Below are 17714 nucleotides of genomic sequence, written 5' to 3'. Positions count from 1 at the left end.
TTTTATAAGCTTTCGGTGCATATATTATTTGCAATATTTAGATGTATGGTTTGTGAGAAATGAATTTTTTCAGTTCAAGAAAATTAAGATTTAAATAAAATTGTATTTTGGTCCAAATATCAACTCTTTTACCCCCTTAAATAGTTGAGGGGGTTATTTGATAAAAATTTAGATAATAGAGATTTATTGAAAAGGGCTACAAGTTAAGGGGGGTTTTTTAATAAAAAAATTAGAAGAGAGGGTGTACTGGAAAATGTTACAAATCAAGAGGGGTTTTCTATACTTTGCCCTATCTTTAATATTTTAAGTAACTCTTGACAACACAAATAAAATAAAATAAAAATTGAATAAATCTTTTTTTAAGGGACAAAAATATATATATATTTTGTTATGTTGAATAAATTGCCTTTTTTGCCTAAAAAAAGTAACCATTTAAAAAATTATCTCTTTTCACAAAAAAAAATCCCAAAAAACATATTTATTGAATAAATTATCTCTGTTGTTGAGATCCCAAAAAATAATACACCCCCATCCCATAATAGTTGTCCATCTTTCCTTTTTGGATTGTTCCAAAATACTTGTCTACTTACCAAATTTAAACAACATATTTCACATATTTCCATAAAATACCCTTAAAATTTAAAAAAAAAAAATTCAAACTTGATTATATATATATATATATTTATACTTGAAAGGGTATCTTTGTAATTTTCAAAAGGGACAATGCAATAATTATATGTTCTCTTAAAAAGTTATACTCCCCATAAGGGACATAAAAAATATTATAAAATAAATTATCCCTTTTGACTGCCAAAAATAAAATTAGTAGTATAGAATAAATTATTTTCTTTGAGAGGATCTCCGGAAAAACAAAAAGAAATGAAAAAAAATAAAATAAAACAAGTAAACAAGGTAAAAAAAGAAAACTAAATTTGTATAAAGGGTAGTTATGACATTATAAATTAAGGAATTGTGCATTATTGAAATGAAAGACTTTCTTGTCATTTCTTTTAAAAGAAATTGATAAATGTAGTGCAATTAGAGAAAAATGGAGTGCAAATATCCTTATATATTTTATTATTATTATTGACTAGTGTGGATGTTTTGAGACATTAAGGCTTTGATAAGTTGACGGAGGTATTGTGTTTCAAATTAAGTGTGCCCTAGCTTAAATGGGATTTAATTCATTTGAAATAGAGAATAAAAATCAAATTTCAATTTTTTTTTTTTTTTTTGAGTTATTTGAGATTTTTTATATAATATTTTGATATACTTACAATAATATTAAGTATCAAATTTCAATTGAAAAATCAAATCATGTTTTTGTTAGATTAATAATACAATTATAAAAGTATTATACTAAATCCGTTCCCACCTTGTTTCATATCGTTCAGTACTCACTAAGGATGGTCATGGATCGGATTAGGCATCAATTTTAATCCGATCGGCTCCCAAAGGATTAGACAAATATTAATTTGCCACCAATCCGTTATCTCACTAATCGAATCGGTCAGATCCGTTTAATAACGGATTGGATTGAATTAGATCCACGGATTGAGTTTTATCTAAATTATTTATTATTATTTTTATAATTAATATTATTTCTTATTTTTTTATCTTTTAACCATAACCCAATAGATAAAATTTTAATTTATTAATATTAATTCATATATTTAAATAATTATTAACTAATACATCCTTAAAATCCATTAAATTATCATTAACTAATATATTATTTGAAAATATATAAATTTTACGAATCGAATTGGAATTTTAATGGCCCAAGCCTAATTCGTGATTTGATTCATGAGTTACGAATTCTATTTTATTGAATTTGTCACTAATTTATGGGTGTAGCAATCCGATCCGAACTGAATTGGTTTGGATTCATAAATTATTTGCCCAACCCTAATAGTCACCCTGTGTAATAAACGATTTAAAATAAAAACAAGAGTAACACTGAATTATAATTAAAAATAGAATTGGCGTTCTCCGTCCCGTTCGCGTTACAATCCCTACTTTGAATAGTAAATTTTGACTTATGTATGCGACATAAAATAGAGTGTTGGGGGCAATTTAAGTGGAAATATAGATTTTCTTATCTTTTCTTTTTTGAAGAAAATAATAATAATTCAAGAGGTTTTTTTTGTAAATATGGAATCAATCAGAAACATTTGTTGTAATTAAGTCAAGTTTATTAAAAAAGAGTTTAACATACATACAAATTGCTTTGGTGCATTTGACTTGCGAAAGAAATTATAAAAGCGGGCATTAACTGAGAAAAGATTGCGCGGCGGTGGCTTAAACGCTCCAGATTTGATTGATAGGTGGGCTAAATGTACGGCGACGGAGATGGGTTAGGGTCCATCAGACAAGAATACAGAGTAGTTATGGACCCCAAAAGTCCATACCCAATTCGACGTCTTCAATTCTCCTTCCTCCGTCTTCCTTATACCTAAAAAGCCCTAAAACAAAGCCCTGGGTCCACTAGGGTTTGTTTCCTGTTTCAAGCCCATTATCTCCTTCTTCCTCCTCCAACCTCTTAAGGAAAAGGGAAAAAAGAAAACCCTAAACCTAATTGTAGTTGCAGAGAGCTTCTGATCAGCAATTGATCTTGATTCCAAGCTCTGTGTTTCAAGGTAACACTTTCTAAACTTATATATATATATATATATATATATAAAATGAATATATATCGGAACTTACGCTATTCTTAATGTTTAAGGATTTTGATTTTTATTGGATCTGGTAGTTCCTTCTTTTTTTCGAGATGTGGTGCTGAATGTTACATTGTTTGGTTTTGATAATGTGGTTTATTTTCCCCTTATTAAATGTTATTTATTTATAATTCCTATATATTTGTATAATTAAGGTTTTTCCGGAAACCTTATTAAAGATTGATATTTATGCCCATGAAGGTTCTGTGGTTAGGAATGTATCAGATTCGATTAGTATTTAGATTTTTATAATTTGGTTGGAGCTCCTTGCAGATTATAAATCTGAATAAATTATTTAAGGTGAATATCCAGATCTGAACCGATAAAAACTTTGTGAATTTACCATTTAACCCTCACATTGTAATTACTTTTTTATGTTTTGACACCATAGCTAGCAAAACATCTCATTTGCCCCTTTCATTAATATTGAGGAATGTTTTTTTTTTGAGTTGTTAAGATTTGATTATATGTAGACAGCGATTTGATTTATATAGAGAGATAAAAATCAACTAAACTTAACTCAACAAAGCCTTTTTTTCTAACAACTTAGGATTGAATTCTATTTTTCCATCCCGCTCTATCCAAGTCCATAGCATTTTAGTCAACAACATGTAAACATATCCTTCCCTTCTTACTAACTCTACCCATGCAAGAGAGAGTGCGCGCGCGCGCTAGAATATTAGTGTTTAACGGGGAGAAGACTAGGGTACTGATCAGTTTAGGGAGAAGCCTTAGGGTTTTTTTAAGTTTCTATCTCTCTACTTACTACACTTCTGCTCAAAATAAAGCCCGAACCATTGCTAACAAATATCACCATTTCCTCAACGGCGGCTCAACCTTCTTTCTCCTCCCCCAAATCCAATTTCCACCGACCCAGCACTGTTACCTTCACCATCCGAATGTCCCTCCACGGAGACTCCCACTCCCCAAATCCATTCTTGTTCTCAAGAACCATTTTGAGACTGAATCGACAATGAGGATGGCATGAAAGGGTTTGGAATTAGTGGGAGATGATAAGAGAGACAAAAGGTTTTTGAGTTTGCAATCAAGAACAAAAATTGCAAAGAGAAGAATGAAAGGAATCGACGGTGAGGATGGCTATGGTGTAGTCAGAGCTAACCAATATCAATAATTAAGTTGACTTTTGGCCTTATACATAAATATTGCTTTAGTAACATTCTGTTCTACTTTTATAGTTCCATTTCTTTTTATTTGTTTCAATTTCGAGATAAATGTGTCCAATTCTATGATAGTTTCACGAGTTACCTTTCTTTTTCCCTTGGAGTTTGAAGCTTCACACACACCAATTTGCATCCATTTGATTGAAAGAGACAAGCGAGCAAGAGAGGAAATTTTCCTTTTTGAGGGTATATGATCTTGGTTTTGTTGCTCATTGTCCCCATCTCTTCATCTTTCTCACTTTTGTATATATATATATATATATATATATAGGCACACAAATAGACCCCTCAAATCATGGGCACAGAGGAGGTAATATAAAATGCAAATCAAATATATATTTATTTGTGAAATGGAATGAAATCAAAATTAAAATGAAAATTCACCTGAAAGTTGTGAGGAATTAGCATTGTAGAGAATTTGGTTAAGGTTGTTGGGTAAAGAAATAGAGATTTAAAATGGCAAATTTGTCCAATTATGTTTGTTATAATAAGGATAAAGTCATGATTTCACTGAATTAATTGAAGTATATCGTCTTCCCAACTTTTTTCAAGGGCAAAAATGGAATATCCAAATGTCTGGTTAGTGACATAAGCCATTTAGATTGTCAACGTCTTTGACTGTCACCAAAGGGGTAAAGTGTTACCCAAACACAAACATCAGAGAAAACACAAGAAAGGACAGTGTAATAAACACAAATGTCAGGGAAAGTCGGTATATCTACCGTTTTTCCAATTCTGATTATATACATTAGGGTAAATTACATTGACTTCGCCTAAAATTTGGCTTAATAAAGACTTTAAGTTTTGCAAAAGTTGCTCTGACACCCCTGTCAAAGTGAGTCTTTTAACATCACAAACACGTTCACAATTTTATCCTACAGAAAGTAGAAAAAATTACCCTATCTCAATCTCTTTTCCCCCCTTTTTCAATGCCCTTCTATTTCTCTCTCTAAATTCATCCTCCCCAGAACTACCTCCAACAACTCCACTATCTCTCCTCCACAACCATCATTGCCCCCTTCTTTGGGTGATTCGTGGGCCAATCCCTCTCTGGATTCCAGTACTAGTGTCAGATTCTGGTTGCATTTCTGGCTAAACATGGTAAAAGCAACTAAGAGTGGTAACACCATTTCTATCTCTCTCCACACAGACACATTTTCTCTTCTATACCGAAATCCTTAAACATTTTGTAATGCTAGGTTTAGTTCAACTTTATCTCTCCTTGCCTGCAATTCCACCGTGAGATCCCATTGGCGGTGACTTCTCTATCTTTTGAAGACTTTTTTACGAAAAGGGTTTGAGTCCAATTATGGCAAGCTTAAGTAGTGGTGGGTGTACATGAGCCTCAAGTGCTGGTGTAGGAGGCAATACAACCATTGTGTCCTCTCTTTGACTTGTGCCTTCTTTAATTCTTAGGATTGATTGGGACCCTTACACTTGATTAATGTTGTCTCTTTGTTCAGTTGTCAAGATGACAGTGATTGTTCATGGTTGATTAGATTATGTATGCATATACAACGTATGTATTTATGTGGTAGTTTTTTTTTCCTGCATTTTTGGCATTTCATTTTAATTTTTTTTTTAAAAAAATGGACTTCAACTAGATTAACAATTAACTAATGGTAGTAAAGATCAGAGTTATTTCAAAGAAACTTAAGGGGGAGGTTGACCAAATTTGTTTTCATAACTTTTAAGTCGATGGTAATTAGGTCAAGCCTCAAGGGAGGTCGGGGTAGTCTCTATTCTATACGTTATATGTGTGGGGCTGATCAATTGGGGTCAAACTGTGACATCATAATGACAACTTAAGTGCATTAAAGATACAAAAATAATAAATTGCTTAAGATCAGGGAGAAAATTGGGTAAATTATTTTTCCCCCTTTTAAACACTTCTTTTTTTTCCTTTTTGAACCTATAAAATAAATTGCTCATTTAAACAACTTTTATAATAATATATTACATCACAAAGAATGTATTAGATCATGTTTATCAACTCGAATCAGATAAAATCTCTTTATTGAATTTAACAAAGGGATTCCCTTGCCTTGAGACTTTGCAACCTGAATAGGATTTTGTGGGTTGGGACTTGGGATTTAAACAAAGATTTACAGTTTTTCGATGAACGCTCTTTGATTGAATTCATTTGAAGAAGGGTATTGGAGAAGGCTGGAGCAGAACCATGTTTCATGGCTGATTTTTCCAAATTTTCTTTGCTGCTGTATAAGAAGTCAATGTTTAGCCATTCGAGTAGTTTAAAAAATTGAGCCCAAGGATCCTTCTACATGGAAGAAAAAAGAAATTGTTTATTCTGAAAAAGATGAAGGGAGCTGGTAGAAATGGGCAACTATTTAAAGGTTGATGTAATGTAATTATTATGTAGTCGGAGAACTTTTAGGAATGTGTTGTGTTATGGCCACTTTGATGCTTTTTTTTTTTTAATCCTGTTTATAGTTGCAATCATAATATAATTAGACATGTTCAAAGTATAGCAATGGATATTAATTATTATTATTATTTTTTTGCATAATTATTGATCTGGTTTAATTTATGCTTGATACATGATTATGTGTTGGTCATCAACAAAAATTAGTTATGAGTAAAACTCATGTGTGATGCTACTATATTTTTGTATCTTTAATTTATTTATTTCAAATAAAATGTAGGTAGTTAAAAGGTAAAGGACAAGTGGGTAACATTATCAATTACAAGTCACTCTCTGAAGTTGGAGGACTTCTAGAAAATGCATTCACCAAACAACTTTTCTCTTCTGAATTACTTTTAGAGAAGTTTTGTAAAGACCTTTCTAATGAACCACTTTTCATAGCAGGAAACTCTTACCCGGTGATGGTTCATTGGCCCGATCATCCTTCCAGGCTGGATTTCAGAACATTAGTAGTAGGTACTGGTAGTAGCTTGTGTTAAAGTTGTTATATTCTCAAAGAATTCTTTCTAGTTCAAAATGCTGTTTTATTGTCTGATATGTGCTTTTTTCCCCCCTCCTTTTTGGTGAAAAAATTGGAAGTTCTCCTCCACCCTCTTTATCTGTTGCTTTTGGAATTTATTGTGTAAATTATTCAGTAGGTTTTTAGTCAAGAAGGACCTCTAAATTTATTGCATGATTTAGGAAAAAAGACGTATGAGAAGCAAACTCTACAGGGTTCATATAGCATTTGTATATGGAATGGTTCCAAAATGTTGGCTCCTTGATTAAAAGTTTTGAACTTCTGAAGTGTTTGCATGGCATTGATTAAAGGACCACTTCAAGAAGCACTCTTATACGAAAGAATAAATAATATTCTAGGTCAAAATTGTTTGTATTACCTTCTTGGAGCAACTGTTTCCTCTCTCCTCGTGGTGTAGTTTCCAGGACAATTGGCAATGAAATTGAAATGACTTGAATGGATTTCTTTTTCTCTAAATAATTTATTTTCCAGAAGTTTTTGTACTCAACATTTGTGTTCTCTTGGATTTTATAGTTTTTCTATGAAATTATGTCTGTTGTTTTAGAAGAATCCTTGAAAAATTATGCAGGATCTAAGAATGCAGGCCAGAAAATGTTTTTCATTTTCTTATTGTTTATGAATAAATATGGAATATTATATATCTATTGAAATTTTACTTGCACATCATATGGGTCTTTTTAAATTTTAATTCATTTTCTTTTTATCTGTTGTCTCTGAATTAACAAGTTAAATTTTGATGCATCAATCATATGAAATGCAAATATCATGTTTTTGTTTTATTCAATCGTGATAAAAGTGGATTACATCAGGGGCTGCAGGACAGCAGGGCATATAGAAAGTATGGAATGTCATCAGAATATATAGTCTTTAGAGAGTTTTGGGTTGCCACCTTTGTAGCTTTAATCATATTTCTATTAAATCTCCTTCCCCTCTTTTTACTTATATTTTTTTATAAAAATATGTAATGGTGCAAATCTTCAACGACTTACCCATAAGCTTTATTTGTTTTTATTTAGTACATGGTTAGGGATTAGCTAAAGTAGATGCAGTTAGTCATGTTCAAATCGGACATGCAAAAATGCTACTGCAATGTGCAGAAGAAACCCCTGGTTAATATTTTTCATTAGATTTTCCCCATTTTTATCTTTATCACTGATCTGTAATCATTGAGTGGCTCCATCTTGACATTGGTGATTAGATCTTTAAATTCAGGTGGTGTTCTTACACTTTGTGGTAATAATACATTGTGGATTATATAGCACCCCATTTTTGCACAGAAGTGTGCGAGATGCAACTATTTTCAGCAGATGAAGGTTTAAACAAAATAATAAAAAAAAGTAAAATAGTATAGGGGAGTCGTATGCACAATATCTATATTACAAGGTTTTTTTTGGCACTTTACCCTTATTCAAATGTTTAACCAAGTTAATGAATCAAATCACATTTAGTAAATTACAGAATGAACAAGTCTGGACATATTTAGTGTCAGGACTGTTTCCCATGACGCTTTTCACTCTAATGCAGGACTTTTTGCATAGAGATGGCTACCCCTACTGATAACAGTGGCCCACCCAATTTGGATACACAGCCTAACAAGCCCAGCAGAAAGAAGTCCATAGTATGGGAACATTTTACAATTGAAACTATTGATGCTGGCTGCACCAGGGCCTGTTGTAAGCAGTGTAAAAAGTCATTTGCCTACATTACTGGCTCGAAGCAAGCAGGCACCAGCCATCTCAAACGACACATTGCCTTGGGGATCTGCCCTGTAACCCGCCGTAATAAGGAGAAAAATAAACTGACTCCATATACCCCTCGTAACAAAACTGAATATTATGCAAGTGGTACTGCTCCACCAAGAAAGCGCTACAGTGGAACTCCTGGATCAGCAAGCATTCCTTTGGATCAGGACCATTGCAGGTATGAAGTTGCCAAGATGATCATCCTGCATGAATATCCTCTGCACATTGTGGAACATTCTGGTTTTATTGATTTTGTACGGACTCTTCAACCTCGGTTTAATATGGTGAGCTTCAATAATGTGCAAGATGATTGTTTTAGTGTGTACCTTAGGGAGAAGCGAGGCCTTTTTAATTTTCTTGGTGGAATTCCTGGACGAGTGAGCCTTACTGTGGATCTATGGACTTCAGATCAAAGCTTAGGCTATGTATTTTTAACAGGACACTTCATTGATGGCGATTGGAAATTGCATCGACGGATTCTTAATGTTATCATAGTTTCATCTCCTGACTCAGAATTTGCTTTCAATCATGCTATTGCTGCATGCCTAACTGATTGGAATTTGGATACCAAACTATTTACTATAACTCTTGATCAATCCTTTGCGAATGAAGCTGTTAGAGAGAATCTCAGAGGTCTACTCACGATCAAGAACCCACTTACTCTCAATGGTCAACTGCTAATTGGAAATTGCTATGCTCGTGTTTTAAGTCGACTTGCAGAAGATGCGTTTGGTTCAATTAGGGAAACCATTAGGAAAGTTCGTGAAATTGTCAAGTATGTGAAAACTTCAGAAGCCCAGGAAGAAAATTTTGTTGATATGAAGCAACAACTTCAAGTGCCCAGCTCAAAGAGCCTGGTCATTGACAACAAAACAAAATGGGACACTACTTATCACATGCTGGTGGCTGCCTCAGAATTGAAGGAAGTGTTTTATTGCTTGGATACATCTGATCCAAATTACAAGGAAACTATATCTATGGATGAGTGGAAACAGGTGGAAACTATCTGTACATACTTGAAGCTTTTATTTGATGCGGCTGACATTCTAACTGCTACAACATATCCAACTGCCAATACATTCTTTCATGAAGTGTGGAAAATTCAGCTTGAGCTGACGCATGCAGCCATGAGCCAGGATCCCTTGATTAGCAATCTGATCACACCTTTGCAAGAAAAGTTTGATAAATATTGGAAAGACAGCAGCCTGGTTTTGGCAATTGCTGTAGTTATGGATCCGAGATTCAAAATGAAGCTTGTGGAGTTCAGCTTTTCCAGGATATACGGTGAGGATGCTGAGACCTGGATCAAGATTATTGATGAGGGTGTTCATGAACTATTTCTTGAATATATCATGCACTTACTTCCTCCACCAACCTTTCTGAAAGAAGGAAATGAAGTTCTTGCTAAAACAGAGATACCTCAAGAAGGATCCCTTCTTTGTGGTGGTGATGGCCTCTCAGATTTCGATGTTTACATCTCTGAGATTTCTAGCAATCAACAGATGAAATCAGAACTAGATCAGTATCTGGAAGAATCCCTTCTGCCTCGCTCTCAAGATTTTGATGTTTTGGGATGGTGGAAACTGAACCGTTTAAAGTATCCAGCTCTCTCCAAAATGGCATCTGATATTTTGTCAATCCCGGTTTCTACTGTTGCTCCGGATTCTGTGTTTGACACTGTAAGCAAGAAAATGGATGACTATCGGAGTTCGTTGAGCCCTATGACATTAGAGGCACTTATTTGTGCAAAGGATTGGCTCCAGTATGGATCTTTAGAATATTTTAATGCAATTGTCAAAACAGAAATTTAGGTTTAGAGGTATTATGTTTAATTTGTAGATTAGGTGTTTTGTGTAGTGTCTCTGTCAATAGGCCGACTAAAGTCACCGATCTCTAGTTATCTTCATTTCTTCGTCCATTGCGAAAATTTCCTAGGTTTAGTGCATCATCGTCTCTTTAGGGGTTGTTTGATCGGATTCAATGCATCACTTGTTAGATTAGTGCGTCAATCATTTTAATTGGCATCTCTTGATCCCCATTATTACTGTATATACCCTTTTTCTTACTGGTTTTTTGTACTATGTATCTGGCTGATATCCCATTTTGTTACTTCAGACTAGGTTTTGTACAAAACCTAGGTCCTGTTCGACCGAATTTGAATGTGGCCCATTGTCAGCTGTGTGGAAGTGTGCCATGTTAGATGTTGGATTTATTCGTAATATACAATATCATAACGAACCTCTGATGGTTTTGTTTGGAAAGCTCTACAAGGTCCAGTGATTACAAGCTATAATAGATTTATGAATTCCACCATCAATTAAATGAAGCTACAAATCCCAACTCATTGTGGTTTACTGCCCAGAAGTCTGGTTTGTTTTGCTTCATTCTGAGAGCACATTCTTTACCCAGTGTATATAGGTTAACGAGTCCTTTCTCATGAAATGAATATTTTGAAATCATTACAGATATATAGTTTAATGTAGAAACAGATTTTCTTTCCAAATTGAACTACAGTAATCAATGGTGCTGTACTTGCTACTTGTGAAGTTTATTCTCTCTTTTTAATCCAATTGTGATAAATGTGCCTGCTCAAAATCAAATTCATTTAAATATTTTATCTTTATCAAATAATACTACAGGTATTTTTTTTTTTTAGGGTAAAGTACATTAACACCCCTTGAGGTTTGCTAAAAGGACAGACAAATGAAACTTATCCTATTTTGGGACAAAGATACCCCCTCAAATTTGATACACTTACCAAAGACACCCCCAATGGTAATGAATTGACATTTTTGCCCTTTAACTTTTAAATTGACTAATTTAAATGTTAAAATGACCTTTCTAACCTTACTAATCTATTTCTTTCCTTTTCTCTTCTCTCTCGGTTCTCTCCTCCTGCAACACCAACACACATATAGACACACACACACATATATATACACACATATAGACACACACACACATATATATAGACACACATATAGACACATACACACATATATATATCCACACATATACACATATATATCCACACACATATGTGTGTGTGTGTGTATACAGATACAAACATATATATATCCACACATACAAGGCGGCGACGGGCGGCGACGAGCTGTCGTCAAGGAGAATAACACTGGTGAATTAGATGATGATGATGGCGTCGGTGGCAGAGGTGTCGACGGTGGTTGTAACAGAGGCGGCGACGGTGGTTGCAACAAAGGCGCTGACGGTGGTTTTCAGATTTGCAAATCGCGTGGACTTCACGCGCTTACAATCCTCTTCTTCCTTCAATACCCACTGCAGCCGCCGCCGCCACAACACCCACCACCACCACTACCGCCACACAATTGGCTTCGCTCCCACACCCCTATATACCAGCATCATCACCGGACCACCACCACCGACCACCACTCGTTTCAACACCATCCCACCTGAAAATTAACACCCAAAAGCCATACCCAATTTTCTTTTTCTGTGTTTATATATATATATACCACTCGTTTCATATATATACACTGAAGAAATTTGTTGTGTTGTTCTTTCTTGGTCTATTTTTTTCTTTGCGGCTGTGTATAGAGAGAGAGTGTGCCTATTCTTTGTGGCTGTGTATAGAGAGAGAAAGACAATGTATGTTAGAGAGAGAGAGAAACGCTGTATTTTAGAGAGAGGGGGCAAGGGTAATTTAGTCATTTAATTATTTTGATATTTTATAATTATAATTAATTAAATAGTGAAGGGTAAAATTGACTTTTCACGGAATTTTAAGCTCTGTTTGGATTGTAAATTTGATAAGGGGGTGTCTTTGTCCCAAAATAGCCTAATTTTCATCTGAGTGTCCTTTTATCAAACCTCAGGGGGTGTTAGTGTACTTTACCCTTTTTTTAACTTCTCTTATCTTGGACAAAGAACTTGAGAATTTGGAACTTATCAATCTGAAGCAGTAAATAACCCCAAAACTAACCTTAATTGACCCCAATAGCTCAAAATCACACAAACAGAAAGAATAATGCAGAAAATGAAAATTTTGAACCCTAAAAGTTCCATCTTATCATAAAACTAAATATCAACTAACTGTTCTTAAACGATAGCTCAATAGTTCAAAAGCCCAAGGTAGCCTACAGTGATATATTCTAAATACTATTACTTTTTCTTTTCTTTTTTTTCTTATCCACCCACACAAATTTTACTCTCGACCTTTTCTCACCTCTCCCCCTAACACATTAAAGTCATATTTGTCCACCAAAATGATTTTTCTATAGCCTAAGACCTCAAATTGACTCATGCTGCAACAAACATTTTTGACATGCTATGTATGCGGAAGTATAAACCTATACAGACAATGAAGATAAACTGGGATTTGCATTCCATATGGCTGAAGCCTGAGACAGAGTCACAGAGACTTCATTCCATTGGAATTGAGTTGTCTGAATCAAGGATAATCTGGTCATTTTAATGCTTTTTATTTCGATAAAATGGTCCTTTAAAATGCTTAACCTCCCATAAAAATTATAATCCCATGAGAGTAAGGGAAATGATCCCTCCAATTCACAATTACTCATCCTAACCATTCTGCCCCGTTAAAGTAATTCCTGCACACAACCTACGGAACAATCAACAATTTGAAAAACATGTTTAATGTGAGAAAATAGGCTGGCTCTAGCATGCTATTGTGAATTACTTACTTTACATGGGTAATTGATTGTACATACACACACAGATCATGTTTTGTAAAATGTAAAGCTCTCATCACATAGATCTAAGGCCTTAATTATTACATTGGATGATCATCTGTAAGACGAACCTTGTTTAGTATCTCCTCCAACGATTGCAATGCAAACCTGTACCGGTCTTGTGATTTCCTCCCTTCCTCCACAACCTGCACAACACGTTTGTATAAATGATCATACCGGTGAACTGGGTTGTTAATATCAATAGTGTTGCAGCCATGATCAAGAACATAATTACGTCGAATGTCCTTTCTCCATCGTGAAAGAATGTACTGAGGTGGGATTTCCTCCACGGCATTCTGGTTTAGAACATGTAATGCATGCCTGCATAAGTATCCCTTGAAGTTGAATAAACCACATACGCAAAGAACCTCTGCTTCAGATATATTGTGCATAACCTCATAATCTCTTGTTTCCATCCTATTCTCAGCAACTTCAGCATGTTCTTTGACTATGTATGTAATGACAGGCCCATCAGCACTTATTTGTCTTGTGCTAAAACAAGAGTACATTCCCTCCACTTCACTTTGAAATTTCCGAAATATGTTATTTGTGTACAATTTTGAGAGCTGCAACTCAAAATAAAATCTCGGTTTCAACACCGAACTTGAAGTTCTCGACTCAAAATCTGCTAAGATTTCTTCTTGATAAATTTTCTGCAGAATTTGATCATACTTATCAAGAAATTCTTTCAATGGAGTATGTTTATACAAATATCCCTCAAAAAATGAAGCCACTCCCTCGCTTTGATAAATAGGAAACATTCCTGCCAAAAATGTCTCCTTCAAATAAACTGGAACCCACTGTCTACGATCTTCGTACAATGTCTGAAGCCACTTATGGTCCCTAATTCCATAATGCCGCATCATATCCTCCCAAGCCGCTTCAAACTCATCTGCCCTCAAAGAGTGGTAAACTGCTCTAGTCAATGTCACCTTAATTGCTTCATATTCATGCAACCCTCCCAGTTTCTCTGGAACTCTTTTCATGATATTTGTTAAAGAAAGTAAAATAGAAGCTCTAGGAAAAACATCGGTGACAGCAGTTTGCAAGGATTCATTTTGGTCAATAATGATAGATTGTGGAGGGCGTCCTAACATATATGTAAGCCATGCTCTTAACAACCATGTTAACAACTCTACCGTCTTGCCTGCAATTAAACCACAACCTAACAGCACAGATTGTCCGTGGTGATTAACTCCAGTAAATACCACCAGTGGCACATCATAATTGTCCATCAAGCATGTTGTGTCAATTGCAACAACATCACCAAAATAACCATAGGCACCCTTAGACCTTGCATCAGCCCAAAACACATTTCGCAAATATCCTTTCTCATTGAGATCCATCACATAAAAAAAGTTTGGATTCATCAACTGCAAATGACAGAAGGAATTATTTATAGCATGTGCATCTCCTTGTTTAAGCTTCAATTGATTGGATTGATCAACTTGATTCCCAGATTCTGCTTCATCAATATACAAGTTTCCATTGTCCTCGGAATTAATAATGACTGTTCGAAACAACCTTATTTTTTGAACTTCTTCAGGGCTATTTAATTGCACTGGTCTTTTGGTTCCAACACCCATAGTTTTATGGGATTTATAAAATTTTCCACTAGCTGGACTAATCAAATGGTTGTGCTCCAGCTCAACTTCAATTATTCTCCACCTTTTGTTGTCCATCAACCTGAACTTTATCATTGCAGGACAACCAGTTCTTGTTTCTGGTCTTGGTCGGTTTGCTTCACTTTTCTTTTTGAACCCTGCATTGCTACAGCTTAGTTTTCCCCTATATCTTTCTTTACTCTTTCTATACCATGTATTGCTTACTCTGACTCCAAATCCTTGTTCCTTAGCATAGCAATTGTAGAAACAATAAACATCTTCGTAGGATTCAAACTCCATTCCAATAGCTGGAGGCAGGGGATTTTCTCCATGAAACACACTGGTTTGACCAATGTAGTCTGTCATAGCGCAGTCTCCTTCAATCTCAAATCCATCAGCTTCGTCATCATATACAGGTTCACTGTTGAGAGAAACTTCGTCCATCTATAATAGAAAAAGAATACAACGTTTAACTGTCAAAAAAGTAAAGGTTACAGATAAATAATTGTGATATTAAGACTAGGAGAATCAAGAACACACATAAATATATTTACAGTATTTATTTATATATGGGCTCCTATAAATTGTCCCTAATTAATCGCACTCTGAGCTCGTTTTGTTGCAATAGAATTCCTTTCCCTTGAAAATAGACATAAAACAACAGTGGGAAAGCAGCCCCACCCCCCCCCCCCCCCCCCCCCCCCCCCCCCTCCCTCTTCTTAAGATCAATAAACATAGGAGCACATAGTTCAGAATTCAAAATTTCCACAAAGTCATTACAGGACTAGTCTTTTTGTGTTTTGTACATGACAATCAAAGTGACTCTATCAAGGCTGAACTCTAGTTCAAGTTACAACCTTAACGATTCCAATAAAGCAGGTGGTTACTGACTTATTGAGGGGAATTAATCCTCCTTGTTCCTTGACTACTTTTTCCTTTGTTTTATGTTCAGCTGACTTTACAGAATTTGTCAGTTGAAAGCAGAACATTAATGCTAGAAAGTTGTTACAACTAATCGCTTCTTAGTTAGCCTCTGGGTTTTTTTTTTTTCGTTGTCCTCCACTTCATTTCCTTCTTAAGAGATCTTAACACATTTATACATATTAAACTATTTGTATAAAATAACGCATTCAACTGAAATATGAATGTCTTAGGAAATGACTTGTCATTAACATAAAGGGGCTTGCCGAAGAAAGTAAGTTCCATTTCTTTTACTCAATTTGTGAACTAGGTCCTTTCCTACCGCATATACATTATTATTATTTTTCCTTCAAAGTAAACTAAAATTGTAAGTTACAAAACGATGGTACCCTCACAGGTTGCATTATCCTTTGATAGAGAACTCAGAACTTCCATATTTCAACCATCAAAACCCCAGTATAAGCTCGACTCGAGTTAACAAAACATTGTCCATACATCACTGACAGAGTAGCTAAGCACTACAAATAATGCTAATCTGGAAGACAACAGAAGAGAAAAGAAAGAAAAAGCTTGAATTTAATCGCTACTATACAGACCAGTCAAATATCAATCAAAAGTTTCATTATTGGAGGTTCAATCCTATCTATTTGACAACTTATCAAAAAGAGAAAAAGAAAATTCCCATTTACTTGATAAACCCTAACAAGGGTTGTTAGTGTAATAGATGCCTATAATTATGCCAAAACACAGGGAAGGTTAGTTAAATTTACCTAATAAATTTAAATTTGGGAGAAGAGGTTTGATCGATCACTTGGGGGTGAAGAACTACCATTGATGACATTAAGGGTAGCCTCCTAGAAAAGATATTTATTCTTCTCTACTAAAATCATGGATCAAAAAAGAGAATAATAGTAATAATTTTTTTCTAAAAGAACAAAACAAAACTAATTTGGTTGGGGCTGTAACAGATTAATTACCGAGAGATGATCAATATTCCACAGCTTATATATATAGAATGTATGAGCAGAAGACTAGAAGAACTACATATAAAAGTGAACGAAATGCAGGATCATAAAGAGACAGTAATTTGTGCACGCATGCTTTTTATTTCTAGGGAGGTAATCTAATTTAAATCATCTGAAGAGTGTATATATATATATACATATGGAATGCATAAAAAGTCGTACTAAATCTAAAACCATTTAATTATCCTTGCTTAATCTAGATGGATGGATAGATAGATACATTACCTTTGGAATCGAAAGAAGAAGTGGCGGTTATGGTGGTGGTGGTGGTGGTGGTGGAGGCGTATCTGATCGGAGATATCGCCGGACAGGTGCCGGCGGGGAGAGTGGGTGTGCGAAGCGGACTGTGCCCCCAAAGTTTATTTGTAAAAGACAGTTTTCTCTCACACTCTGAAACTGGCTCATTGGGCTTAGCTCCTCTCTATTGGCTGAGGTTAATCCCTATGGAGTAACTTAAGATGAACAAATTGCAACTTGCAAGTCTCCTGGTTAACCTAAAACCGGCTCATATTCATGTAACTATTAAAACCCATCTTCTCATAAGTTTGTTAATTTTTCTATTATTATTATTATTATTTTTGTGTGTGAAAAATATTGCAATTATTAAGGGTGCACACTGCCAGTTTTAGACTAAATCAAAATCGAACAGATTTTATTTGTTCTTAAAAAATCATAATCAAAATCAGAACCGTTAATTCTTGGAATCAAATTATAAAAGACAGGTTCGATTCAGTTTCAACCGCATATATTTGGTTTATCTAAACAAACATATAATATTTTTTGTGTGTGTGTGTGTGAAAAATGTTGCAATTATTAGAGTGCACACTGTCG

The 17714-nt window shown here is 34.7% G+C and overlaps 2 protein-coding genes across 5 annotated transcripts; one reads left to right on the top strand and one right to left on the bottom strand.

Annotated features, from left to right (window-relative positions):
- The first annotated feature begins 2250 nt into the window (after positions 1–2250).
- LOC132283578 (zinc finger BED domain-containing protein DAYSLEEPER-like) lies at positions 2251–10864 on the top strand. 4 transcript variants are annotated; one of them, XM_059785554.1, is made up of 3 exons: positions 2251–2639; positions 6726–6793; positions 8386–10864. In XM_059785554.1, the coding sequence occupies exon 3, from the start codon at positions 8402–8404 to the stop codon at positions 10412–10414; it is 2013 nt and encodes a 670-aa protein (XP_059641537.1). In that variant the 5' UTR covers positions 2251–2639; positions 6726–6793; positions 8386–8401; the 3' UTR covers positions 10415–10864. The 4 variants fall into 4 exon arrangements, with proteins under 4 accessions (XP_059641537.1, XP_059641535.1, XP_059641536.1 ...); XM_059785552.1 differs by having other exon boundaries at positions 6726–6797; XM_059785553.1 differs by having other exon boundaries at positions 6723–6797.
- Positions 10865–12675: 1811 nt separating this feature from the next.
- Positions 12676–17299, bottom strand: LOC132285008 (protein FAR1-RELATED SEQUENCE 6-like). The gene is made up of 2 exons (XM_059787166.1): positions 17109–17299; positions 12676–15381 (listed from the first exon to the last, which is right to left on the bottom strand). The coding sequence occupies exon 2, from the start codon at positions 15379–15381 to the stop codon at positions 13375–13377; it is 2007 nt and encodes a 668-aa protein (XP_059643149.1). The 5' UTR covers positions 17109–17299; the 3' UTR covers positions 12676–13374.
- Positions 17300–17714: the final 415 nt, after the last annotated feature.

The sequence above is a fragment of the Cornus florida genome, unplaced genomic scaffold (assembly GCF_030987335.1).
Source record: "Cornus florida cultivar Cherokee Brave unplaced genomic scaffold, ASM3098733v1 CherokeeBrave_3.0.0_Hap2_Chr11, whole genome shotgun sequence".
Lineage (NCBI taxonomy): Eukaryota > Viridiplantae > Streptophyta > Magnoliopsida > Cornales > Cornaceae > Cornus > Cornus florida.
This window is presented reverse-complemented; position numbering and strand designations above follow the sequence as displayed.